The sequence below is a fragment of the Ramularia collo-cygni genome (genome assembly GCF_900074925.1).
Source record: "Ramularia collo-cygni strain URUG2 genome assembly, contig: RCC_scaffold27, whole genome shotgun sequence".
Taxonomy (NCBI): domain Eukaryota; kingdom Fungi; phylum Ascomycota; class Dothideomycetes; order Mycosphaerellales; family Mycosphaerellaceae; genus Ramularia; species Ramularia collo-cygni.
In genome coordinates, this window is record NW_019716281.1 from 290,002 (window position 1) to 314,607 (window position 24,606).

At 46.0% G+C, this 24,606-nt stretch overlaps 9 protein-coding genes; 4 read left to right on the top strand and 5 right to left on the bottom strand.

Annotated features, from left to right (window-relative positions):
- Positions 1-220: 220 nt before the first annotated feature.
- Positions 221-2,220, top strand: RCC_11203 (related to O-succinylhomoserine (thiol)-lyase; the record flags this gene model as incomplete). XM_023776426.1 has 3 exons in its annotated part: positions 221-292; positions 369-463; positions 528-2,220. The coding sequence occupies 3 exons, from the start codon at positions 221-223 to the stop codon at positions 2,218-2,220; spliced, it is 1,860 nt and encodes a 619-aa protein (XP_023632194.1).
- A 752-nt stretch (positions 2,221-2,972) lies between these two features.
- RCC_11204 (uncharacterized protein) lies at positions 2,973-3,732 on the top strand (the record flags this gene model as incomplete). XM_023776427.1 has 2 exons in its annotated part: positions 2,973-3,142; positions 3,201-3,732. 2 exons carry the CDS (start codon positions 2,973-2,975, stop codon positions 3,730-3,732), a joined length of 702 nt encoding a protein of 233 aa, XP_023632195.1.
- A 1,521-nt stretch (positions 3,733-5,253) lies between these two features.
- RCC_11205 (uncharacterized protein) lies at positions 5,254-5,952 on the bottom strand (the record flags this gene model as incomplete). XM_023776428.1 has 3 exons in its annotated part: positions 5,254-5,533; positions 5,607-5,755; positions 5,821-5,952. 3 exons carry the CDS (start codon positions 5,950-5,952, stop codon positions 5,254-5,256), a joined length of 561 nt encoding a protein of 186 aa, XP_023632196.1.
- A 438-nt stretch (positions 5,953-6,390) lies between these two features.
- On the bottom strand, positions 6,391-6,792 carry RCC_11206 (uncharacterized protein; the record flags this gene model as incomplete). XM_023776429.1 has 2 exons in its annotated part: positions 6,391-6,692; positions 6,756-6,792. 2 exons carry the CDS (start codon positions 6,790-6,792, stop codon positions 6,391-6,393), a joined length of 339 nt encoding a protein of 112 aa, XP_023632197.1.
- Positions 6,793-6,952: 160 nt separating this feature from the next.
- RCC_11207 (uncharacterized protein) lies at positions 6,953-7,930 on the bottom strand (the record flags this gene model as incomplete). XM_023776430.1 has 5 exons in its annotated part: positions 6,953-7,217; positions 7,272-7,395; positions 7,449-7,578; positions 7,632-7,836; positions 7,893-7,930. The coding sequence occupies 5 exons, from the start codon at positions 7,928-7,930 to the stop codon at positions 6,953-6,955; spliced, it is 762 nt and encodes a 253-aa protein (XP_023632198.1).
- A 1,322-nt stretch (positions 7,931-9,252) lies between these two features.
- On the bottom strand, positions 9,253-10,734 carry RCC_11208 (uncharacterized protein; the record flags this gene model as incomplete). XM_023776431.1 has 4 exons in its annotated part: positions 9,253-9,438; positions 9,496-9,627; positions 9,687-10,613; positions 10,666-10,734. The coding sequence occupies 4 exons, from the start codon at positions 10,732-10,734 to the stop codon at positions 9,253-9,255; spliced, it is 1,314 nt and encodes a 437-aa protein (XP_023632199.1).
- Positions 10,735-11,315: 581 nt separating this feature from the next.
- RCC_11209 (related to 4-coumarate--CoA ligase) lies at positions 11,316-13,247 on the top strand (the record flags this gene model as incomplete). XM_023776432.1 has 6 exons in its annotated part: positions 11,316-11,382; positions 11,439-11,668; positions 11,719-12,426; positions 12,482-12,784; positions 12,847-12,874; positions 12,931-13,247. 6 exons carry the CDS (start codon positions 11,316-11,318, stop codon positions 13,245-13,247), a joined length of 1,653 nt encoding a protein of 550 aa, XP_023632200.1.
- A 2,357-nt stretch (positions 13,248-15,604) lies between these two features.
- Positions 15,605-16,441, top strand: RCC_11210 (uncharacterized protein; the record flags this gene model as incomplete). The annotated part of the gene is made up of 1 exon (XM_023776433.1): positions 15,605-16,441. One exon carries the CDS (start codon positions 15,605-15,607, stop codon positions 16,439-16,441), a length of 837 nt encoding a protein of 278 aa, XP_023632201.1.
- Positions 16,442-23,049: 6,608 nt separating this feature from the next.
- RCC_11211 (uncharacterized protein) lies at positions 23,050-23,412 on the bottom strand (the record flags this gene model as incomplete). The annotated part of the gene is made up of 1 exon (XM_023776434.1): positions 23,050-23,412. The coding sequence occupies one exon, from the start codon at positions 23,410-23,412 to the stop codon at positions 23,050-23,052; it is 363 nt and encodes a 120-aa protein (XP_023632202.1).
- Between the last annotated feature and the right edge of the window lie 1,194 nt (positions 23,413-24,606).

A 24,606-nucleotide genomic window follows, 5' to 3' on the forward strand; every position in this document is an offset into this window, starting at 1 on the left:
TTCATCAGAGGTTCAAGCTTTGCGACGCCCGCCACGTGGGGATGCAGTGCAGGGATCAATCGCCGAAGTTCGGATGTCGAAGCCGAATATCGCTGATCAATGCCGACTCGTGTGACTCGCATAACACAGATGCATCGATATTTCTCGCTTGACCACTTTTCCTGTCCATTTCACTTCTCAACACCTCATTTACAGGGTCTTTGGACACTCTTTCTTCACGATGWACGGACACTCCGAGGCATTGGCCTGGAATGATAATGTGGGAGAGTCGATTCCCGCTGATACGCCACATGTACGAGATAGTTCGCATTCATTGATATCATGTTTATTGGATTGAATTCATGGCATGCTGACTGACCTCATTCCAGGCCGTGAGCGTCTCGTTACCCACATGGAAAGCCAATGTGGCGTATGAAGAAGGCGATCAATCCGTCGTCGACAAGATGCAAACGGGTTATCCCAGGTACTTACTTTTCTCCATCACCCACCAAATTTGATATCTTCTCATCAATATCATTCAAATATAGGTTTTTCATCCACAAATCGATCCAGAAACTGGCCCAAGATATCCTCAGCCACCATGGCCACCCTCAAACGGAACAGGCCATGCTCTTCCCCACCCCACAGTGTGCCACCAGATGTCGAGACTTCCTCCTCCGCCAAAATCGAGCAGTCGATCCTTCCTTGGTCCGTCAACTCGACTTTATCCCTCATCCCGAGCAAGCCGCCACTGCAGACCCCACCAAGGTTCTCCCCCACATCTCCGCCGTCATCTTCCCCGCCGTCCTCTGGCCCACCGCCAAGTCCTTCTGGCAGCACACAGGAGAGGGCGTTCAATCCCGCCGCGCCGAGTTCTGCCAAAAGGCATTCGACGACCACTTTCTGGTGGTGGAAAAGTCGTCGGCTCCAATCCGTGTGACCAAGGGACCAAAACGCTATCAACGACAAACATCAACCGACCTGACGGGAGCAACAACCAAACATACAAATGGCGACCATTCTCACGACCTCACAATCGACACGGCTTCCGACTTTGTGGAAGCCCGCTTTGGCCGCAATCTCGACCTCTCCTTCTCCCGCTCCGCCAAGCTCGCCATCCGCAAACGCATCGCCGGATCTCTCACCACCCACATCGACCACCCGACCGCAACTCCCTCCCCCATGCTTCGCTCCGAAGGTCTTCCGTCCTTCTCTCTCAGTGACATCTACCTCTACCCCTGTGGAATGAATGCCATCTTTCACTCCCATCAAATCTTAATGGCCGCCCGCGGAGCATCCACCAGCATCATGTACGGATTCCCCTACGTCGACACCCTCAAAGTCCTGGAGAAATTCGGGCCCGGAGCCCTCTTCTACGGCTTCGGAAACACAGACGACATTAACGCTCTCGAAAAACGGCTCCAAAGAGGAGAGAGATTCATGGCCCTCTACCTCGAATTCCCCGGAAACCCCCTCCTTCGCACGCCCGACCTCCACCGTCTCCGCCATCTCGCAGACACCTACTCCTTCGCAATTGTAGTCGACGAAACCATCGGCAACTTCCTCAACGTCCACCTCCTCCCTCTCGCAGACATCATCGTCTCCTCCCTCACCAAAGTCTTCTCCGGCGACTCCAACGTCATGGGCGGCGCTCTCATCCTCAATCCACGAGGAGCATTCTACCAGAAACTAAAAGACATCCTCGAAGAAACCTACCAAGACAACGTCTTCGAAGAAGACGCCATGTACCTCGAGCGCAACTCCCGCGACTTCGTCTCGCGCATCGCACGCATCAATTCCAACGCCAGCATGCTCGCCCACCTCCTCTCCACCTCGCCCAAAATCCACAAAGTCCACTACCCGGAACTCTCCGATACCAAACCCTTCTACGACGCCTGCAAACTCCCCTCGGGCGGCTACGGCGGCCTCGTCTCCGCCATCTTCCACTCGGTCGGCGACGCGGAGATTTTCTTCGATTATTTGGAAGCTGCTAAAGGACCGAGTCTCGGCACGAATTTCACTCTTGCGTGWCCGTTTGTTTTGCTGGCGCATTTTGCTGAGCAGGAGTGGGCGRGAGGGTTTGGGTGTCCCGTGGAGTTGGTGCGGTTTAGTGTGGGATTGGAGGATCCCGAGACGTTGAGGGGGATTTTTCAGAGGGCTTTGGATGCTGTTCCGGAGAGGAGGGAGTTGAGTGGGTTGGAGAAGAATGGGGAGYGAGAGATTGAGGGAGCGTGGGGTTGATAGTGGAATGCAATGCATGCTTTCTCGGGTAGGGTAGGGTATGATACCACCCATTTCCCAACTTTCCTACCTACTCACTACAAATCTACCGATTGAACTATCCTTCCATCTTCTGAACAACAACAACAACCAGAAATCTCGTGATATTAACCACGTCAACTCACAAACAAGACGTGGATAGTGTAGTAAAGTACACTATTAGAAAGCCTAGAGTACGCCTTTCCTAGCAAGACCCATAYGAAACAAGTAGAGGAAGCCACGATGGTTGGATTAAGGCTCCCGTCGCCCGGTAATGGCCTTTTATCTACCTTACGCTTGACTTGACCTGTGAAGAATTCACTTCAAATTACCCGGGATAATGCCGAACAGTTACTTTTTGAAGTTCGAGCGGGCTGAAATTAGATTATATGCTTACTAGGTATTGCCTAAAACCGATACGTCTAAGAAGATCGTTCTCGTATTTAAATATATATTAAGTCTAAAGGGATAATAGGTACCGACTAGGAGGATATATAAGCTAGACGAGAATAATAGGAGGGCTATATCTACTAGTATACTAAAGTGATCCAACGATCCCCTATAGTAAAAATTCTCATCTCCGCGTCTTTCAACACCCAGAGCCTCCATAAACAGAAATTCATTGGTAACACCCGAAGGGAGTTAGGCGAGAAGCTTGGATCATGAGATGATCTGATCTTTTGTGCTTTTCCGCTTTCTGACACTTTGGTCATCGAATACCGTACCGCATCATCATGAAGCTGTTTTGCTTGCCGTCTTTGCGTCCTACAGCGACTCAAAGTGCGACACGTCTCAAGCTACAAGCTTCCGATAGGAGACTCACGAAATTGGTCGACTCCAGCCAGTCTCTTCCATCTCCGAGCAGTGCTCACGAACTATTCAAGTATACATCTGGTCGATGGGTGTGGGTATATACATCGATGATCCCTTCTTTGCTATCTACGCGCTGACTACGTGGGTAGATACAATGAGAATCAACGTTTCAAAGAGCGAGAACGGACATTCAACGTCGCCGGACTCCAGCGTCTAGCTGCCAAAGCAGTGTCCCGGAAGGTAGAAGACATCCATTCCATCACCAAACTCTCGGCGAAGGAGCGGCCAATCGTGCCTTTGTCATTCGATTCCGCGATGATTTCAAACTCGTTGCTCGTATCCCATATCCAGTCACAGAACCGCGACAGCAACTTGTCGCTAGTGAAGCCGCTACGATGTCCTTTCTTCGATCAAAGGGCATACCAGTTCCAGAGATATATGGCTACTCGGCTACAACTGAAAAACTTGGCCGAAACGGAATATATACTCCTAGAGTTCCGTTCCGGAAAGAATCTGGGAACTCTCTGGGCCGACATGAACGAAAACAATCGCCTTCGATTCATAAAGAGTCTTGTTGCCTTGGAGAGTTGTCTGTTTCAGATTCGTGTTCCAGCAAGTGGTAGTTTATATTTCCTGAGAGAATTTGACCGCGGCCTCTACAAAGCTAGCAGTAGAATCTAGCGACTCTAGCGGCTCGGGTTCCTTACACGTCGGTCCAAGCACAAGCTTGCCCTTCTAGTATCGCAAAAGAAGTGGACTGGACGTTAACCGTGGTCCTCGTGAGTTACCGATACGGAGATTCTATAGAGGTGTACTAATGCACGCTAGACACGGAGACAGAGACTGTTTTGAATTCTGGTGCAAGGAAAGAAAATCGAATACCTGGCCCGATACGGTCGTCCATTGTTCCCGTTCAACCGTTTGTTGAGGGAAAACATTCAACCTGGAAAAGCAAATACGTTCAGTTCATCTGGACAGCCTTCGGAAATACCTACAAATTTCTAGCAGGCTCATTCCGGACAGCGAAGCACTTGTCCGACCAGTTATTAGGCATCCTGACCTTCGACCCAGCAATATTTTCGTTTCAGACGATTATGAGATTACTTCATTGATTGACTGGCAAAACGCCACCATACTCCCCCTGTTTCTCCAATCCGGTATTCCCGATGACCTAGACAATTCTGATTCAGCCTCAAGCCCGGAGACACCTCAAAGACTTGATCAAACATCCATCATAGATGAGGACAACAACACACCGAATCAGTCCGAACTTTTCGWCCAGCAACGGCTTCATCAATTCTACATCGCAGAAACATCGAGAAGCAACCCCTCACACTACGAAGCACTAACCATTCCGTTTGCGATTGCGAGACGCAAAGTCTACGATTTATCATCTGCACCCTGGCAAGGCGATAACATTCCACTCCGGTCAAGCCTTATATTCCTAAAGCAGCAATGGCGTCAGCTCGTCGAAGTGCCATGTCCAATTACCTTCACTGAAGAGGAAGAGCAGGAATGCTTTCGCCTCGACGAACTCGAGCGTGAGGCGGTGGAACAATTGAGGGGCTCCATGGAGATGCTTGGTCTGGGTCCAGAAGGCTGGGTATCGAGTGAGAATTACGAGGCTGCTGTGGAAACCTATTGCCCGGATGAAGGAGATATGTCTCGAAGAGGCGGAGACGGAGCTTGAAAGAGTCGCTGTAAGAGATCATTGGGTCTATGATGATATGGATGAAGATGAGTACCTGTGATCAAAGCTCTACCAGCCGAGAAGTCAACCTGAAGCTGGGATTTGGAGGTGTCACTTCGAACCGCACCAATCTATGTAYGTTGATGTCGACGATTCCCTTTTGTTCTTCCCAAATAATGACAATTCTCACAAGATTATACTTTGTATCTCTCATATTTAATGCCAGGCTTCCGAGCAAATCTGTCTCTTTCATTATTCATACTCTACACAACGCAAGACGAAGCTCAAGACCTTCCATCCGCCTTGAAACTGTTGGTGCCAGGAGGCCCCAGGAACATCCACTTCAATTTCAAACTCAACCCCCGTCTCCCCAGAAACCTCCCTCACCAATTCCCGAAAAGACATCTCATTATGCCTATACATCGGCCCAGACCTAACTTGAAACTCCGCAAAAGGTCCACATACATCAACCGCAGCTTGCCTCCCAAAAATAACTGATCCGGATCTCTTCTTCAGCAAATTGACTGCCCGAGACATAACTTCCACCTGCTCATCCCAAGTAAACAAATGGAAAAAAAAAGCCCCCCGCATGGATGAAATCGAAGGATTTCTTCCCTTTGAGACCCGCCATTTCCTCCGGCGCGAAGAAATCTCCACAGGTGAAATTCGCCTGTAACCTTTGCTTTGTCTTGGAAAAGCTCGTAGCCTAGCTCGATGAATCCAGGTTCGAGTTCACTTGCGGAAATGYTTTGCGAAGGGCATCCGTCAAAGACTAGCTTGCGGACGTCTTGCCTGCTCGAAAAATATCAGCCGCGATGATCAGAGGTGCGTTTGGGGAACTAAACTCCGAGATGAATGAACCCACCCGAAACAACAGCCCAAGTCAAGAAACGTTGCTCCATGCTTGACTTCATGTAGCACTTCCTCATATATACGAGAGTTACCAATACTAAAGTCTATGAAGTTATAGTATCCAATACAAGGGTACTGATAGATTTCCCAAGCCTTCTTACGCTGCGAAATTATATCAGTGGGTTGACATTGTGGGGGAGGGACATCTTGAAGTTTTTTTGACCTACAATGGCTCGTACATGCGGAGTCAAGTCGCCATCAGGGATGTTGCTATATCCGGTCAAGATTGCTTTTGCTTCTTGGGAGATGTTGGGATCGTCTGGGATGTAGCAATTTTGAAAGACGTCGACATCTGCCATTGGATATTCAGGTGAGTAATTATGCTTGAGAGAGAGAAGAAAAGTAGCAGAATGAGATCCTGGACTTGCTCTCGCCTTTATAGTATTGGTGGTAAACTACTACATGAATATACACTACTGATGAGTTTCATGCTATACATCCCACGTCGATATTCTGCTGTGGGGGGGGGTTCATACCATCACATGCCCACATCATGTGGGAGTGATGCCGCCACAAGGCTGTGTCGTTTGTTGCGACTGGCACAGCTAATCGAGATGTAGGTTGCCCCTGGCTAGAGCTTGACTCTGACTGCATGAGCCAGACATGCACAGTATCCCCATCCGAGGATTTGAAAGGAAAAAGCTTTCATATGCTGCATCGCTAAAGAAGTACGTACATTTTGGAATCTAGTCACTCGTCATGTGTGCAGATGAGATTCTATGCCAGCTCGCATTCGATCAGAGACTCTCGCTTACTTCTGGATGAGTCCAGATCTTCACTACAGTCAGACCAGCATCGGCCAACAAAGAAGAACGCCATGCACTCTCTTGTCTCTCACACGCCGAGAAGAGACTCATCATAACGATGTCCAACCCAGTGATCTCCGGATCAGCATCTCGATCAGTAACAATCGGCTCAATGATCAAAAGTTTGCTGTAATTTCGCTCCATAGCAGTAACAAGTGGCTTGAGAATTCGCAGACATGCAGCATCCGGCCAGTCATTCAGCACGGAATGATGAATGTAATACACGCGAGCCCCTTTTAAATCCACATCAGTATCGCTTTGAAAATGAAAAAAATGCAAAGAAACACTTAACGTACCCTTGACTGGTTGCTCGTCGAAGAAATCATGACTCATCGATTCAAAAGTCTCGTTTGCATCGATCGATCCGATGACATGTGGGAGGTCCTGAAGTACATACAAGACGACCAGGATGAATAGGGTAGCTCTTGTCGAAAGCAAGGAGATCTTGCCCAAGACCCCCAACCGACATCCACGATGAGAACAGCATCTGCGGCTATCTTGGCGCTGGACAGAAGTCTCTCTTGTACGGGATAGAAATCAGGATGGATCCAGCTTCCAAGAGTATCACGATACGCCAGCATAGAGTTGTTGAAAAGTGCCGCGGTCTCACCATCTCTTTCATAAGCCAAGTGTAGAATGTTTCTTCAGTCTTCTTTGACAGTCCGAATGCTGTGTTGCTTGGATCGTCGGGATTCTTGTATCCGTTTTTGCGGAGATACTCGGGAAGTGTATACAGGGCAGGACCAATTGAACGTGAACTATCGAAATCAGGGACCAAGTTAAGAGTGTCTCTCGCGGGTGGGGGATCTTACGTTGTAGGTATCCAGTCGGCGTAATGAGAGGTTGAAAGAGCTCGCGAATAACTGTTTGGTCCGTAGCTGTCGAGACTAGTCTCCACAACGACTTCCATGGCCGCTATGTGCTTCAGCAGACGTCCTGTTCCGAGGTCAATCAGGTATGGTGCTTAGATCAGAATCGAGCACTCATACTTAGAAGCATAGGATCTGCGCCACATATCTCAGCAAGCTCATTTACAGTTGCTGTATTGTCTTCCATCTTTGACATCTCAGAGAACAAGCCAAGACCATATGCGATATCGATAGCTGCGTGAAGCTCAGGCTGTGATATACCGTTGTCAGCCTTAGGGAAAGACAAATTGGAGATCAACTCACTTCCACCATCCAGGACCTAGCGATCGCTTCCACTGGTGTTTCTAGCGCTCGTACCAATGATTGAGCGGTTTTCAGGAGCCCTTTTCGCTCCAGATTGGTCATTTGAGGTATACTATCGCCGAGGACTACTATCTCTCTTAACAGTTTTACAGCACGGGGGATATCACGCGGATCAAGGTGAGTTGATACGGGATTGGCATTGGTCCTGTCCATCTTGGTAGCAGCAATGTCTTACTTTGAAACGATAATGGATAAACGTACACAAAGCTAGGAAGTAGTCTCCTAGCAGGTGTGGCCATGTCTCCCCTCTTTTATTGTTTCTTTTGCTCGGTTAGTGGGCAGTAAGGCTGTGGAGAGCTATGTAGCTTGCTATATTACTTGTGATCTCGTGTAATCTGGTGTGATTTCGGAGCTCCGTGTACCTTATGTAGCTCAACTAGTGTGACCATCCATGTGGGATGGGCATCGCCCGCTATCTCGAGACTGTTACTAAATATTGGGCAATTTTGGACTTGGATGAGTATGATCTTTTATTTAATATTATCAGATTACAAATTACCTATTCTCCAATGCAGTTTTGGTTGTGGTGACCACAAAGGAGATCGAAAAAAGAGTCTGCCCCTATATGACATTTTAGTAGCCCTAATATCAATATGCTCTATGTGTCATGTCCCACGTAGTACGTATTGCATTAATCTTATTTACTGCTATCATTATAGTATGTTCTATCCGTACTTAGGAGCTCGATCTATAAACACTATCTTTTAACCCTATACATACCAAGGACTTTCTAAGCGATTTCTGGTGATATAAAAAGTCCTATAATGTCTAGAAAATCTAATCTTATAATCGGTAATAATCATAATGTAAAAATCCCCATGAAAAAGTTTCTGCAGGAACAGAGGTATTTATACCAAGCAAGCTTGGATCAGCACGCTGCGATTCGCGAAGCGTAATGCCATTCGAGTTAACCTAGAAGCTCAAAGGAGTGGCCAGAATTGAGAATGTAGCTAACCTCGTGAAATCTCGTAGGAGCTTCAGTTTCGATCAGGTTTCAGTCTTGAAGAATACAGAGACAAAGTTTCGACATGATGTCTACGCGAATTTGATCATCATCCAGTTAAAGGTTCAAGAGCGGATACAACAGGAAAGATTAGAGGATATGGCAGTGGCCGAGATTCACAAGGAGCACGTCATGATTTCATTCTTAGAGCATGCGTTTGAAGGTGACCAAAGAGCATTTAAAAGTATCTAGAACAGGGAGTTCGGGTCAACTTTATTGACACGACTAATCCAGGTGAGTTGAAGAAGTGTCTATAAGAAAGTTAGGTTGCTGATCAAGTCCCAGATGGGTGGAAGGGTCACCTTCTGACGGAGTCTTCTTGGGTGTGGATTCCGGGAGTTAGACTTGCGCCAGAATTCGCACGACAGGAGCGCGAAGGATGTACAGAACTGCCGGGGTATGATCAGATATTCTCACCTTCAGAGCTGCCCGGATAATACCCAACAGAGATGGGGAAAGGGGACAAGCTGCGGACTTTGATCTTGCTAATCGCTGCACAGTTGCTAAGATTTGTCTCGTAGTTCTCTATGTACCGCAGTCGATCTATACACTATGGCTTCAAGAAAAGTCATCAGCGGTCAGTTTACGTTTGATTGGAGCTGATCTGATCTTCCAATCTGATCGCAGAGATCGATTCATGCAAAGCACAACAATGAAAATGATCATTGGCACTGTAATGCCTAGATATGCTCCAAAAGGTTTTGCGCCAGAAAGGAATTGGAACTCGGGAACATTCAAGACAGTCTGGGGCGATCGTCAGTCTGATGGCACTAACTGGTCATTACGAAGGAGCATACTTACCGCGACTAAGCTGGCAGGCAAGAAGATGGATCCCAATACCGCAATGAACTTCATATCCTGGCTATCTCGCTGAGCGGCTCTGGCAATTTTGGATTGTAAATGCATACCCCGCTGTTGCGCCAAATTGTATAGCTTGTGAAAAATGTTCGTAAGTTCACTCTTGTGGTTTTTCGTAGATTTGTGCTGCTTACTAGTGTAGAGGCATTCTTCACTCGATTAATATGGTCTTTGTCACGAGCAATCAGACTCTTCAACTTCTGCCATGTCAAAGAGCTCCACTGCTCGAGCTCGCAGTGTACTTTGCGGTGCGTCTCATCGTCCACGATGAATGGAAGCTCGCTGCTGTACTCAAAGCCTGTCCGCATCATGTCGTTGTAACTTTCCCAGAACTCATACCGGCCTTCTCGACTCGCTTGATCATTCCTACAGCTATCCAGTAGCTCGTATAGGTTTGTCCACTCGGCAGCACCGTATTCATCTGATTCTTCAGATCCGTTCGACGCCAGACCAGATTTGCTAATACCGGACATGGCATGTTCCAGAATCTGCAGTTTCTTTTTGATCGATCGCCGTCGCTTGAGGCCCATGCCCACCACAACATTCTCGAACAGAATACAGGGCATGAGCATAGGGTGGAAAGAAAGATCCTGCATGGCAATCAAATCTTCAACTACCGGTTTTCCATCGATCACTTCGTCCAAGCTGCAGAATATTGAAGTATCCTTTGTCGAAGCATTGTGAGAAAGGGCCAAGGACCAGTCTCCTCGTTTAGAGACGAAGTATACAATCATTTCGCAAGAAATTATTATTTTTCCTGATTGATCATGGAATATCTGAGCTCGAGACACTGCCAGGGAGCCATCCGCGATATTCAAGTACGATGATGGGAGATTCATGTTGTTGAAGGTACTGCGGAGGGAGTCGGCATCTCTGAAAGGCAGAGTATCAGCTTTACCACTAACATGCGGTTGCCGTGCTCTTTGAAGTATGAGTCGTAGTTCAGTCCCAGGATCAAGATTGCAGACGCGAGCRGACGAGCTCATCAAAGCCGGAAGAGAGTCATCTTTCTCGCCCTGTTTTCGCAGGTCGATGATATTCTCATGCGACGTCTGCCGATGCTAACGACGAGACACCGTTAATCGAGTCTTATCAGTCAGCAGATAGACTTACTTCAAAATGTCTTGATGACGTGGAACTCTGACGGCTGGGAATGGAATCGTCGCAATTGTTGAGTGGCATCGAGGAGTATTCGATTTTGTAAATGCTCCATCGTTGCTGTAAATTTCACGCCGCATGGCGGCTCTGAGACTGTTAAGATGAAGATGAAAGCCGCCCATCATCAAAACTGACGCATAGCCACACTTGTACCACCAGGCTGAGTGGATCCGTGAGGATGGCTAACCGATGTCAGCAATGCATGCATGATGCAGGTCATGCCTTGATCTTGAAAGATGGCGTTCTACTTCCACCAGTGGTTACTCATTGCTCATGTTCGTGCATCCTTGGCTCTGTATCACCTCTAACAAGCTCTACTTGTGGCATGATGTTGCGTCTACCTTAGGTTGCTCTACGGCAGGCGGCCCTACCGCCCTGGCGCCCCTTTCCTCGGTAAATTGTTTACCCGACAGAACGGCATCTGGGGTACTGTACTGTACCACCAGACAGACTTCCCGGGATTCCCGTCCACGCCACGCTACCAGAGTACCCTCGGCATTCAGTGACCCGTGAGAGCCGTCGCATGTCCATTAAATACTAAAAGGGTATTTATTCTGACGTTCAGTTCCGGATCATTCACCTCCAAGCAAGCCAAATCGGTCAATATGCCGTTTCTCGCTGCAGAAAAGTTCCCGTTATCTAACAAGGACATCCTATCGTGGACGTTTGACGGTGAGGAACAGAAGAACTCATCTCTCAAAAAGCGTCAAAGTTGACAACGATTTCAGATCTCAATTATGATTGGGACGAACCGATATACATCGATGCTGCCGACCCATCGCGGTCAATATCGGCACGACAAGCAAGAACGCTGATAAGACAACTTGCTGCGGGTTTCAAGGCAATAGGGCTTCAAAAGRGTGACTGTGTATCAATACACAGCTTCAACGATATCTACTATCCAATATTTTTCCTGGGAGTTCTAGCTGCCGGCGGAGTTTACGCAGGAACCAATCCAGTGAGTATCCCCCCCCCAACAGATAAAACACTCTGACTAACAAATCCAAGGCATACACAGAGCACGAACTCATCCACACAACCAAGATCGCCCACGTAAAATTCATCCTCTCAGCCCCAGAACTCCTCCCCAACATCCTCAAAGCAGCATCCGCCAACAAAATCCCCAAAGAACGCGTCATAATCTTCAATCCTCATGGAGAAGAAGAAGAAGAAGCCGCCGTACCAAAAGGACATCTCCAATGGAAAGACCTCCTCTCACACGGAGAAACCGACTGGATCCGCTTCAACGATTACGAAACAGCCTACCAAACCGCCGCCGCACGTCTCTACTCCTCAGGAACAACCGGTCTCCCCAAAGCAGCCGAACTCTCCCACTTGAACCTCACAGCTCAACATATGCTCGTCAACGAAGCGGATCCAAGACCCTACCGAACACGCCGTTTAGCTGCTCTACCAATGTTCCACGCTGCAGCTGCTCCCGTGGCTTTCACCACGCCCCTCAGATCTGGATTCCCGACTATTGTTATGAAGAGATTCGAACTGGAACCTTGGTTCAAAGCACATGAGGAATTCCAAATCACGGATCTGGCTGCTGTCCCACCTATTGTGATTCAGGCGATGAACAGCCCCTTGCGAGAGAAGTATAGTCTGAAAAGTGTGAAACTGGGACAAGTCGGTGCCGCACCGTTGGATCGGGGTCCTCAGGCGAGAATGAAGGCTTTGTTGAATGATGATGTGCCGTTAACGCAAGGTTGGGTGGGTTATACCTCTAGGAGTGACCATTTCCAAATTACTGATCTTTCCTCAATAGGGAATGACAGAGTCTTCTTGTATAGCCACGCGAATGCCGTATCCACAACACGACACGACTGGAAGTATCGGGCTTCCAATCATGAATCTCGATATTAAATTGGTGGACGATGATGGCAAAGATATCACAGACTATGATGTTCGAGGAGAGATTTGTATTCGGGGTCCTACGGTTATTAAAGGGTATTACGATAACCCTGATGCCAATGCGAGAGATTGGGATGGTGAGAATTTCTTCCATACGGGAGATATTGGGTATTGTGATGGGAAGACCAAGTTGTGGTATATCGTTGATCGAAAGAAGGTGAGTTCTAAAGCTGCGATAGTGTCATTGTTGATCAAATGTGTCGCTAATGAAGATCGCAGGAGTTGATCAAAGTTCGTGGATTCCAAGGTGAGATCTAAGTTGCGACATCGTCATGTTGAAATTGTCACTAATGAAGTTGGCAGTCGCTCCTCCAGAGGTCGAAGGTGTTCTTCTCTCGCATCCGGAAATTGTGGATGCAGCGGTCATTGGCGTACCGGATCCTGTTCGTGAAGGCGATGAACTACCTCGTGGATACATTGTCAGGAGAACCAAGAACGGGGCGCCCAGTGAAAAGGAAATCAACGATTTGATCCAAGAACGATTGACGTATTACAAGAAGCTACAGGGTGGAATCGTCTTCGTTGATGCAATTCCGAAGAATGCTTCCGGAAAGATCTTGAAGAGATTATTAAGAGATCAAGCGAAGATTGAAATGGCGGGAGCGAAGGCGAAATTGTAAACTCTCAAATATCGATCGAATTGAAAGAGTGACATGACCATTCGAAGTCTGGCCCGCGATGGGGAAAAGTTGACACTGTCTACGATTCTCCCATCCCTTCGACAACCTCTCCCCCACTTATAACCCCAACGAACCCATAACATCACCCCCATAAACCCTCAAAACCCTCAAAACAGTCACAACACCCCACATCACCCCCAACTTCCCATCAGCCCCCGACCCCAAAAAATCTCACAGTAGCCACTTTCGTCAGCGACATTCCCATCGAAAACCCCAAAACAGCAACAACAATCTCCTCCTCCTCCTCCTCCTTGCCATCCACCTCAGAACTCATGCGAACGAGTTCCCAACCAAAAGACACATCACTGATATCTCTAACTTCATCCCCTTTACTACGCCGCCACTCAAATGTCTGCAGCACTTGATTCCAATGATCGTGGGCGGTGACAAGGGAGAAATTGTAGGGAAATAATATGATGGAGGAGTTGCTGGTGGGGGTATTGCGTAGATATGTAAGTCTGCAACTCGTAGATTGGCGATTGATACTGGAAGCTTCCGCGAAAGATCGAGAAGCGAAATCATTGCCAGGGTAGAATTTCAGATGCAGACTTCGCCAGGTCGCGGTGTAGAGTATCGTGCGATCTTCGGCGTCTTTGATGGTGTAGTGCCACTCTTTGAAGTTGATGAGATTGGATTTTTTTGCCGTGGAGATTCCATTGATTGGGAAAGCGTGGCGGATCTGTGGCGTGCGAGGAATTGAATTTGTGGTCGCTAGGAAGTTTTTTGTAAATTGGGGGAGGCGAGTCGAGGTGTTCGACTCTGGAATCGATCGAGGATTTTTTTCTCCGACATTATAGTCGTGAGGCAATGGCGTAGTTGATTGGCACGAGCTGGTTGAAGTATATGTATGTTTCTCGTAGGACTTGACAGAGCAGTGGACTGCAAAACGTGAACATGCAACAAGAAGCAGAGCTCGAGAAAGAGAAAGCCGAAATGATCAATGAATCCCTAAAAGACGGACATCGCGTAGACGTCCAGAATGTGACCAAGCCTTCAGGATTCACAGCGCGACGTGCAACCCAATCAAGCCTAGTGCGCTATGATTAAGCGATTAGCGTAGCTTTGATTAATTGAGGCAGTGCAGTGAGAAGTGAAGCGATTTTCTTCATCCGCTGGTGGTATTACTCAATACCACTGATTCCAAAGGCCAATCAACCATTAATCAATAACCATTCCTCGGAGTCTATCGGGATCGTCTTTGATGATCTCAGGCGAATTCTTGATATAGCCAAAGAGGGAAAAGGGTATTCGCCGACTTCGATCCAGGACTCTGGTGTATCGGAAGCCATGGTGACGAGGTATAGTCGCAGTTTTGATGCTGCAGGAAAAGACTCGTCTTGTTGCGAGGTGACGAGAGGACGGGGAGTAGAATGAAGAAAAATAAAAGGGATGTGAAAGAAATGTAGGGAAGCGATAAAGACTAACCACCATCAAACGCAAGGACGCTCTGGATAACATTTCCATCACCATAAAATTCACAGCGGAACATGCAGCCTAGTCCACCATGCAAGCGATAAGCCCACACTCATCTAGAACAGATTCGAAAGAGACATTTCGTTCGTAAGGAATGACAAAATCAGTCGAAGAAGCGGGATCATAGACAGCGTAGATCTTAAAGAAGGCGATCCATTACRCAAAAGTCAACCGTTGGCATGGTATTTGTTTCAGCCTTGCACATTTCAGCCCAAGCTCAAAGAACTTCTTACTTGCGTCTCGATGGCTGATGATGAATAGAGGACGCTGTATAATGGCTTGAAAAGAGGCCGGGGATAAGGGCTCGAAAGAAATTAGCATTCATGTATTTGACATGATATATGGAGAGTTGTAAGAAGGATTTGAAGATCGCGGATTCCATCCTGAAGGATGGTGTTAAGTACTGCATTCACATAGAGCACARGGGACCGTGTGCTCATGCACTTAGCGTTTCCACTACATCTTGCCGACTTCCTTGCAAGAGGTGATGAATACTTACCGCAAGTCATGCTGGCTGGTGAAAACAGCGTTGTAATATCAGAACATTGTGACTTTGAGTCGCTCGTCATCCCCTAGGCGCGGGAGAAGAGACCTGGTTCTCATCTCGTGACACTGTGGCTGCAGCTCTAACCCTCAAGGATACAACAAATCCACACCTTGATTGGGTTAGCAATGTCAAATTTGCTCGGACGGGTAGAGAGCGCAGTGAGGCTGAGGTTGGGGGTATACAAGTACGATCGCGAGCCCATTCAGCTTTGACACTTTGACATCTGGCCTTTCCAAGCATAAGATCATTTCAAGGCATCGCGACACCAACCAAAGAAATGTCCAACGATCCCGAATGCAACGGCCGGGCCTATGGCAAAGTCCAGGGTAACCTTGGGACTCGATGTGGGAATTCCTCTGCAGGACTCTACAATCCCACCACCTTTGTCGAGTCATGTTGCGTGATTTGGGACACGTGTGGCGCGAATGGAGTCTGCAAAAGGACCGGGAGTGATGATACTTACTATCTGGGTGGCTGCACTGATCCTGCCTTTAAGGATCCAGTATGCCCTTTGCTTTGCAACAATGCCCGCAATGATGTTGTGTATCAGCCGGCTCTGGGTGTCTGGTCGTGCTGCGGAGCTGAAGGGAATGATTGCAGTGATCCGATGAATGGAGAATCTTTGAAACTCGATTGGAGACCTGCGGATTTCCCGGGACCTGTTAAAGAGGTGTTTTCGGCGCCTGCTACTACCAGTGTGGCTTCAGATGTTCCTGTTACTTCGGGCTCGTCGATTTCCCTGACTGGATCTACATCACTCACCACACCCGCAGAAATTCAAACAACGTCTTTGGAATCAAGCGAGCTGTCGACCGGTGCAAAAGCGGGAATTGGTGTCGGGGCAGCCATCGGAGGGCTCTTGCTGATCGGGTTGATCACAGCAGTAGTGTTGCTATGTCGGCGTCGAGAGAAACACCAAAATGGCCCAAGTCCTTCTGAAGATCAGCATGGAATGGAGCACGCAGGACAAGTGTACGGGAAAGAGCACGAGGGTTCTCCAGGCGTGGAAGGTTCGTCAGGTATCTATGAGGTCGAAAGCAGCCGTTCGCCGGTGGAGATGGATGGCCTTGGGAGGACATATGAGCTTTTGGGATCAGGAGTGCAGGAATGTTGATGGCGTCCAGGAACTTTCGGAGGAATACTGTCTTCTATCCTCTTGCTTACGATTATTTGGCTAGTTGACACGAATCAGGTGACTATGGGTGGTCATACTACCCGGTTCGACCGAACCTAGCGAGCTAGTAACGGCACTATTAATACGTTAGCTAATTAGATTAGTAACGACTCCCTTAAGGTTAGGAAACCTAAGTTCTATTATAGGGAACGTAATAAGTTCGACCTTTAGGTCGTCTAGTTAGATATATACTTTATATTTAACCCTATAACGGATAACTTAAAACCTATCTTTATAATAACCTTCTTAAGAGGACGTGCCTAATACTAGGTTAAACTATTCCTTCGAACCTATCTAGATAGTAACAGATAAGACGATAGTAAAGGAGTGTTCGCTAGCTATAAGAGTCTTAAGGCTAAGATAAAAAGCGTATTTAGAATCTCTAACGAGATATCTACTACCGTTCGGATTATCTAATACTTAACTTAGAAGACCTCTACTACCGAATACGCCGCTAAGTTCTAGAAATATACCTAACTTACGGATTAGAACGACGAGGCCCTTTAGATTATATACCGATAAGGACTAAAGGACTCTATTAAAGACGAACTTATACGTAATAGACGAGCTATTAACAATATAGAAGGATTAGTTAAGGTCTTAATCGATATCGATAATAAGCTCTACGAGAGAGCCCTAGAAAAGCGATATAACTTTAAACCTATCGGAAAGGTAGGCTACCTTCCTTATAAGGATAATAGATCGAAGGAAAATAATTTCGTCTTATATAGGAATCGCTAGCTACGGGACGACTATAGTCTAAGACTAATAGAGCTCGACGTAACCTAGTAGGGTCGCCGATTTATAGGAAAAGGTAAAGGAAAGCCTAAGAATTTAGAAAGCATAACTTATTATATATATAGTAAGTAAGGCTATATCGTAAGGAACTACCGCGATAAGAATAAGGTATATTATATATAGTTTAATATAATATAACGAAGGGACGACGTAGGTCGAGGAACTAAAAAAGAACCCTCGACGAGTAATTAGCCGATTATACCCCCTAATAATATAGAACTACCTAAATAGAATTCTCCTCTAAAGTTAGAGGACGAACTACGCCTATTCTAGGAACGACCTTTAATACTTTAACGTATTCGGAGACTCCTCGACGAGCGAGATAGTCTAGAAAACTAACTCTAAGAGGTCCTTAATACGTAACGAGGCCTCCGTAACGACTACCTTACTACCGGGAATATCGAGAGTCTTAGATAATACAACACTCTCGGCTAATACGCTATCTAGCTTAGCGAGTAAGGGAAGAACCTCGAGAATATCTATTAGAAACTACGATAGAAGCTACGAGGAAGAAAGGAAACTAGGCTTATCGGAATAATAGCTAGACGAGTTCTATATAATATCGGGAAGGAGTAGCGTAATAGATACGGAAGCCTTTACTAGCGATTCTATTACGACGACACCTATAATACTTATATATCCTCTAAAAGGGACGTAGGGTTTTAGCCGTCCGCGCTACGCGGATCGGTATATCCGCGCCCTAAGGATAATAATAAAATAACCTAGCTCGATAAAGAAAGAGACGAACCCTATTCCGAGAATAAGGAAAACTATCCTCCCGTACTTAGCGACGAGGACGAATAGAACGAGTTAGTAGAACGTTCCGAATTAGAAGAAACCTCCTCTAAATATAACGGAAATAACGATACCTCCGATACCGACGAGGAATCCGATCTAGAAGTACTTTACTTTACCGTAGACGTACTCTTACTAATAATAAAGATAGTTAAATATATAGCGACGAACTTCGAGAATATCTTCCTACTTATTAAGGGAAGACGCTACCTTAACCCTATTAAGTTAGACGCTATATTTATTAGTATTCGCGCTATATTCTAGATATATCGACGTATTAAAGTTAATTATAACTTTAGTACGTTAGTTATAGAAAGGATTCTAATCGGGAGTATTATCTTACTATATAGGTATATTACCCCTAACGACTAAGTAGTTAGTAAGGAGATAAGATAGGCCGTTCGCGACCTTAAAGAAAGATATCGCTTAGTATAGTAATATTAGWTAGAATTTGCCTATAACGATATAGCGAGAGAATAACAACTCGCTATAATAGTAAAAGACACGGAACGAAAGATCTACGCGTAGCTAGCTAAAGAAGCTAGTAAAACCTAGTCGGGAAAAGGATCGGCTCTTAGGGAATAAGCGTCCCTAGAGAGTACTATAACACCAAAAAAGCTTAAGTATTAATAATAGTCTTCCGAACATAGATTATCGTTAATAGTTATCGGCTATAAGCTATAATAGATTCTAGAGCGAGCGGGAACTTTACCTCCGAATTATTTATTATGCGATATAGGATCGCTACCTAGCGTAAGAAGATAGGGTATAAATTAATCGCGGTCGACGGATTATCCTTACCTAGCGTAGAGCGAGAGACGATATCGCTACTACTTACTATCTAACGGCACTATAAGGAAATTATCTTAGATATTACTAATATAGCTAGTTATAACATCGTTCTAGGTATATCTTAGTTAAGAAAGTATAACCTAGTTATCGACTAGAGAAGAGGAGTACTTATATTCGAGTAATACGACTACGTAGTCGATATTCTATCTACGTACCGGTAGCGTACGGTAGTAGATAAGACTAGAAGATAGCTAAACTATATATAGCTCTAGTCGAATAGGACCGGAAAACCGGATCTAGCTCGGATAGATATTCCTAAGGGTTAGGGAAGTTACTAGGTTATAAGTAGTAATAGAAGTTATATACTATCTAATATCCCTAAGGAGTATTAGAAATAGAAGCGACTCTTTTAGGAAGAGGAAGGACTAGACGCCCTACCTAAATACTAACCCTAGGACTACCGAATTAATATTTAGCCCGGTAAAGAAGCCCTATAAGGACCTATATATTCGCTATCTACTAAGGAGCTATAAGCTCTAGACGAATAGCTAAAGGAGAAGTTAGCGAAAGAATAGATCCGTAAGTCTACTTCGTTAGTAGGATCTCCTATCCTCTTTATTCCTAAACTAAATAGGAAACTACGACTCGTTATAGACTATAGACGTCTTAACGAGGTTACTATTAAGAATAGATATCTATTACCTAATATCGAAGAGAGTTAAAACAGACTTATAAGAGCGGACTAGTTTACTAAGATCGATCTACGAGACGCCTTCTATACTATCCGTATAGTAAAAGGCGAGGAATATAAGACTATATTTAGGACGCGCTACGGACTATACGAGTTCCTCGTTATACTAATAGGATTAATAAATACGCCGGCGTCCTACTAGGATCTCGTTAACGAGACCCTCCGAGACTTACTCGACGTATATATTATCGCCTATATAGACGATATTCTTATCTATACTAAAGGAGAACTCGATAATTATATTAAATAAGTCTGAAACGTCTTCTAGCGGCTTATAGACGTTAGATTTAAGATAGTACCTAAGAAATACGAGTCCTATAAAAAGGAGGTTAAATTCCTTAGATTTATTATTAGTATAAAAGAAATCCGTATCGACCCTAAAAAGACGGAGTTAATCTATAGCTAGCTACTACTTAAGAATATTAAGGATATATAATCGTTCCTTAGACTAGCTAACTATAACCGGAAATTTATTAAGGACTACTCTAAGATCGCGAAACTACTTATAGAGCTTACGAAGAAAGATAACAAATAGACCTAAATAGCCTAATATTAGACGGCTTTCTAGACCCTAAAGGATCTATATATATCCGTACCGATACTTTAGCTCTTCGATATTACGAAAGAGGTAATTATCGAGACTGTAAGGGTAAAGATGTAGTAATGTATCAGACACCCGTGATTACTCGATTAGAGATGAGACTAATTCTTATAGGTTGAATGTGCGCTGTGCGCAGGAGTTATGCATGCGCCAAGCCTACGCTAAGCAGTTAGGCCACATTGTACTCCCTTCTCTGAGGTTGGTTAATCTAGCCACCTCTATTAATCCTGTTATTGTAAGGGCTCTTACACGGCCCTTATAATTACCTCCTTCCCCCTATACGAACTGGCCTTAGTTCGTGGTCTTAGGAAATGGAGGCGCGCGCGCGTCGTATGCGTCGCGCTCGGGGTCCGTAGACTCTATATAGTAAAGTGCCTATTTTCTAAGCAACCTTCGGGCTATTTATATAAAAGCCGGCTAGTCAAACTAGCTATATAGGATGTAGCCGCTTTCGGAACTTTATCCTCCTTCTAGTAGGCTAAATGCCGTACTAAGAAGGGCGAGGGTTCAATTCCCTTAATAACCGCTACTCGAGGAGAGGGTTAAYAAGTCCCCTACTACGCGGCGCATGCGTTACCGCTGCTGTCCGTAAGGGTCTTATATCTACAGATCTCTAAGTAGGTTATTTGCTAAGTAACTCACCCTAGCAACCACCTCTTATTAACATTCTTTCTGCCTTATAGATTTCTCTTCTAAACATCCACTCTTTATTATGCCGCTACGCACTCCCCGTAAGCGTAGCGCACCCGACCCGCTAGCGACCCCCGCTTAAGCGTCGGTAAGCAAGCGCCGCGCCGTCGAGGTGCCTACGGCCTGTCGCCGCTATACGCGGTTAGTACACCTTCGTGTTAGCTATTACTATAACGCCGTCTTTAGCTCGTTTAAGCGCAAGTGCGACTACTATAAGTAAGTGACGCTTATTCGAGACGCCTGCTCCTCTCTTACGTAGCGCTAACGTTCCCTTAAAGGAACAATTATTACAAGTATAAACCCGTACCGGTAGCGATGCGCCTACGCTACGATAGCGTTATAGCTACGGCCTAAGAGCTTAATCTAGTAGATGCTACTAAGTAGAAGGGCAGTTAGGAGGAAGCTAATTACAAGGCGGCGGCAAACACCTTTAGTATTAAGTTAGATGCTTAGATCCGTGTTAACGAGCCTGCCTCGGGTGTACGGCGCATAAGTAGCGTAGTCGAGGCGCCTAATCTCACTCGCTTAACGAACAATCTTGTAGCTATTGCTTAAGTCGGTCGTGTCGTAAGTATCTCGCCTGCTCCTCGCATACGTCTATAATGCTAACCGTCTATGTAGTAGTTAGAGATAAATGGGCAGTCTACTAATGCCTTCGATGCTACCCTTGCTAGAAACGAGCTGTTCGAGGAGTCGGAGGCGGAGGAAAATGAGTTTAAGTAGAGTGCTTAGCGCATTCTCTGGGCTTGCGTAGCGTATGCGCCTATCTTATAGTACAGTCTATAAAGTAATCCCCTTTAGGTCTGACCGTAATAAAACTACTTAATTCTTATTACTCTTCCTCTATTTTGCTCCGCTCTGCTTCCGAGCCTCTTTTACTGCGCGGCCTCTACGCTTGCGCGGAGCCTACGCCTCGAACTTGTCGAGAGCTTCGCAGTCTTTAATATGTGCACTAGGTTCCTACTAGTTATATTCTAATAGCCATCCACGCTACTTCACTAAATAAAACGTTTCGCCCTTCTACACCCTCTTATTAAGGATCTCTTTAACCTCCTACTGCCTATCCTCGTCGACTGCGAGTAGCATGCGCTCCTCTTGCGCTTTACTCTTCCGGCTAGAATATAGCTCTAATAGAGTAACGTAGAAAACGTTGTGGATCCTTGCTAAGGTAGGTAACTACAAGCGATACGCCTAAGTCCCGATTRCGTTAATTACGCGGTATAGGCCYAGCTATTTAGGTCCTATCTTCTTCTTGCCCTCTAGCTTAAGGTTCTTCGTAGAGAGAAGTACTAGATTACTAACATTAAAGCTTATGGGCTTGTGGCTCTTATTATAGTACTTTGACTGTTGCTCTTTGGCTTCACGCTATCGCTTAGTAAGCTCCTTATGTACGCTACGTATGCGCTTCGCTAAGTCGATAGCGGCCGGCATTCTCCCTTCTAAGAGCTCGTCCCGAGCGATGTCTTAGGCATTAGCGCCGTCGCCTAGAGGGCGCGTCGCYAGCTCTAGGTTCTATCCGTAAAGGATTTRGAAAGGGCTYATTTTAAGGCYYGCGTACACGCTATTRTTRCACGCRAATTTAGCTATAGGTAGCTATTACGCCTAGCTGTCCTACTACGTGCCGTAGTAGTAGCGTAGGTATTGCTTAAGCGTCTAATTAGCTTTCTTAGTTTGTCTATCCGTCTAAGGGTGGAAGGCTGTGCTTAGCTTACGCTTTATATGCGCTTCGTAGTAGAAGTTAGACTAGTATTAGCTAGTAAAAACCGAGCCTCTGTTACTAATAATGCCTACTAGCACGCCGTATTTACAAACTACGTAAGATATAAAGATATCCGCTAGCTCTACTATATTGCATTGCTTAGTAGTAGGGATGAATAAAGCTATCTTCCTATAGCGGTCGACGATTACGAGCACCGTAGTATAGACGCTGTCTCCGCGCTTACTAGGAGGTAGATCCGTAATAAAGTCCATACTAATTTCTTGCTATGCTCGATCCGGTATAGGCAATGGAACTATTGCTCCGTAGGGGCGGTAGTGCCGCGCCTTACTTACGAGGTACATGTAGTACCCCTTAATGTACTCTACGACATTAGTAGCTATGCGTAGCTAGTAGTACTTCCTCTAAAGTAACTCGAGCGTTTTCGCCTTCCTAAAGTGTCCGGCGAGAGCGTTATCGTAGTGTATACGCATTAGTTGCGCACGTAAAGCGTAGTCTTTCGGAATGTATAGGGCATCGCCGTAGAACAATGTTCTATCCTTAATAATGTAGCCTTCGTACTCGCCCTTCTCCCTAGCCGCGTCGCGCATACTCGAAGTATCTACGTCTGCGTTTACTAGTACTTTGGCGTAACCGAGTATTAGGTCTAGAATATTTCTAAGGGCTAAGTCTGTAGCTGCTAGGACGGCTGTAATACGCCTAGGCAGCGAAAGCTCGCCGCATGCTCTAGTAGGTAGTAATCCCTCGCACTTGATCGCGTAGCACATAGCTCTTACTCTTCTAATAGAGGGCTCTGTCTCGCTTCGAAGAGCTTTATTAGATTGCTAGTTCTAAAGTTTGCTTTGTAGTATAGGTAATAGCATGCTTATATGCTAAGACGACTCCGTAACACTCGCTTCGTAGTCGCTACGCCTACTCGGACTATCCGTAGGGTTCTTTGTCCCTACGCGATATTCGATAGTGAAGTCGAAGGGCGCTAATTAAACCGCCTATCGTGCCTATCGACCGACTAACTGTTTTATCGTTATAAAAGCTTTAAGGTTAGCATAGTCGACGATTACTTAAATCGCATGCGCAGCGCTATCGAGGTACGGGCGCCACTACTTAAACGCACTTACTACTATAAGTAGCTCTTTGTCGTAGGTCTCGTAATTGTATTCGGCCGGGATTATCTTCCGTAACTAAAAAGCAATAGGATGCCACTATATGTCCTTAAACTGCTATAAGAGGATGCCCGTAAGCGCGAAGTCCGATACGTCGGTTTCGACTCGTAGGCGAAGCGTAGGGTTATAGTGCCTTAGTAGTAGGGCTAACTAGAAGGCTTCCTTAAGCTGTCTTAGCGCATTCTCTTCGCTAGCGCCCTAAGGGATCTTCCCTAGCTTCCTGCCTTTAATAGCTCCCTTCGATAGGTCGGTTAAGGGCCTCATAATGCGTAAGTACCACTAAATGAACCGCCTATAGAAGTTGGTAAATCCAAGGAGTACTTACACATCCTTAAGGGTTTCTAGCCGAGGCCACTCGGCGACCGCGTCTACCCTACGTAGGTCTATCGTAACGCCTTACGTAGTAACTACGAAGCCGAGGAAATCGACTGAATCTTAGAAGAAACTACACTTCTTAAAGTTGTAGTAAAGTTGAAACTTCCTTAGTCTATCGAGTACGGCGTATACGTTACGCTAGTATTGCGCTCGGTCCTTGCTATAGATAAGAATGTCGTCTAAGTAAACGACGCAGATTACATCGACTAGCCCCGATAAGGCTCGGTTAATGTATCCTTAAAAAGTCGCTAGTACGTTACACAGTCTAAAAGGCATAACCTTATATTAGAAGTGTCCGTAACGCGTACGAAACGCAGTCTTTTAGCGGTCGCTAGCCTTAATCTTAATGCGATAATACGTAGCCGAGAGGTCTAGGCTAGTGAAGAATGCGTTGCCCCTAAGTCGATTAAGCGTCTCGCTGAT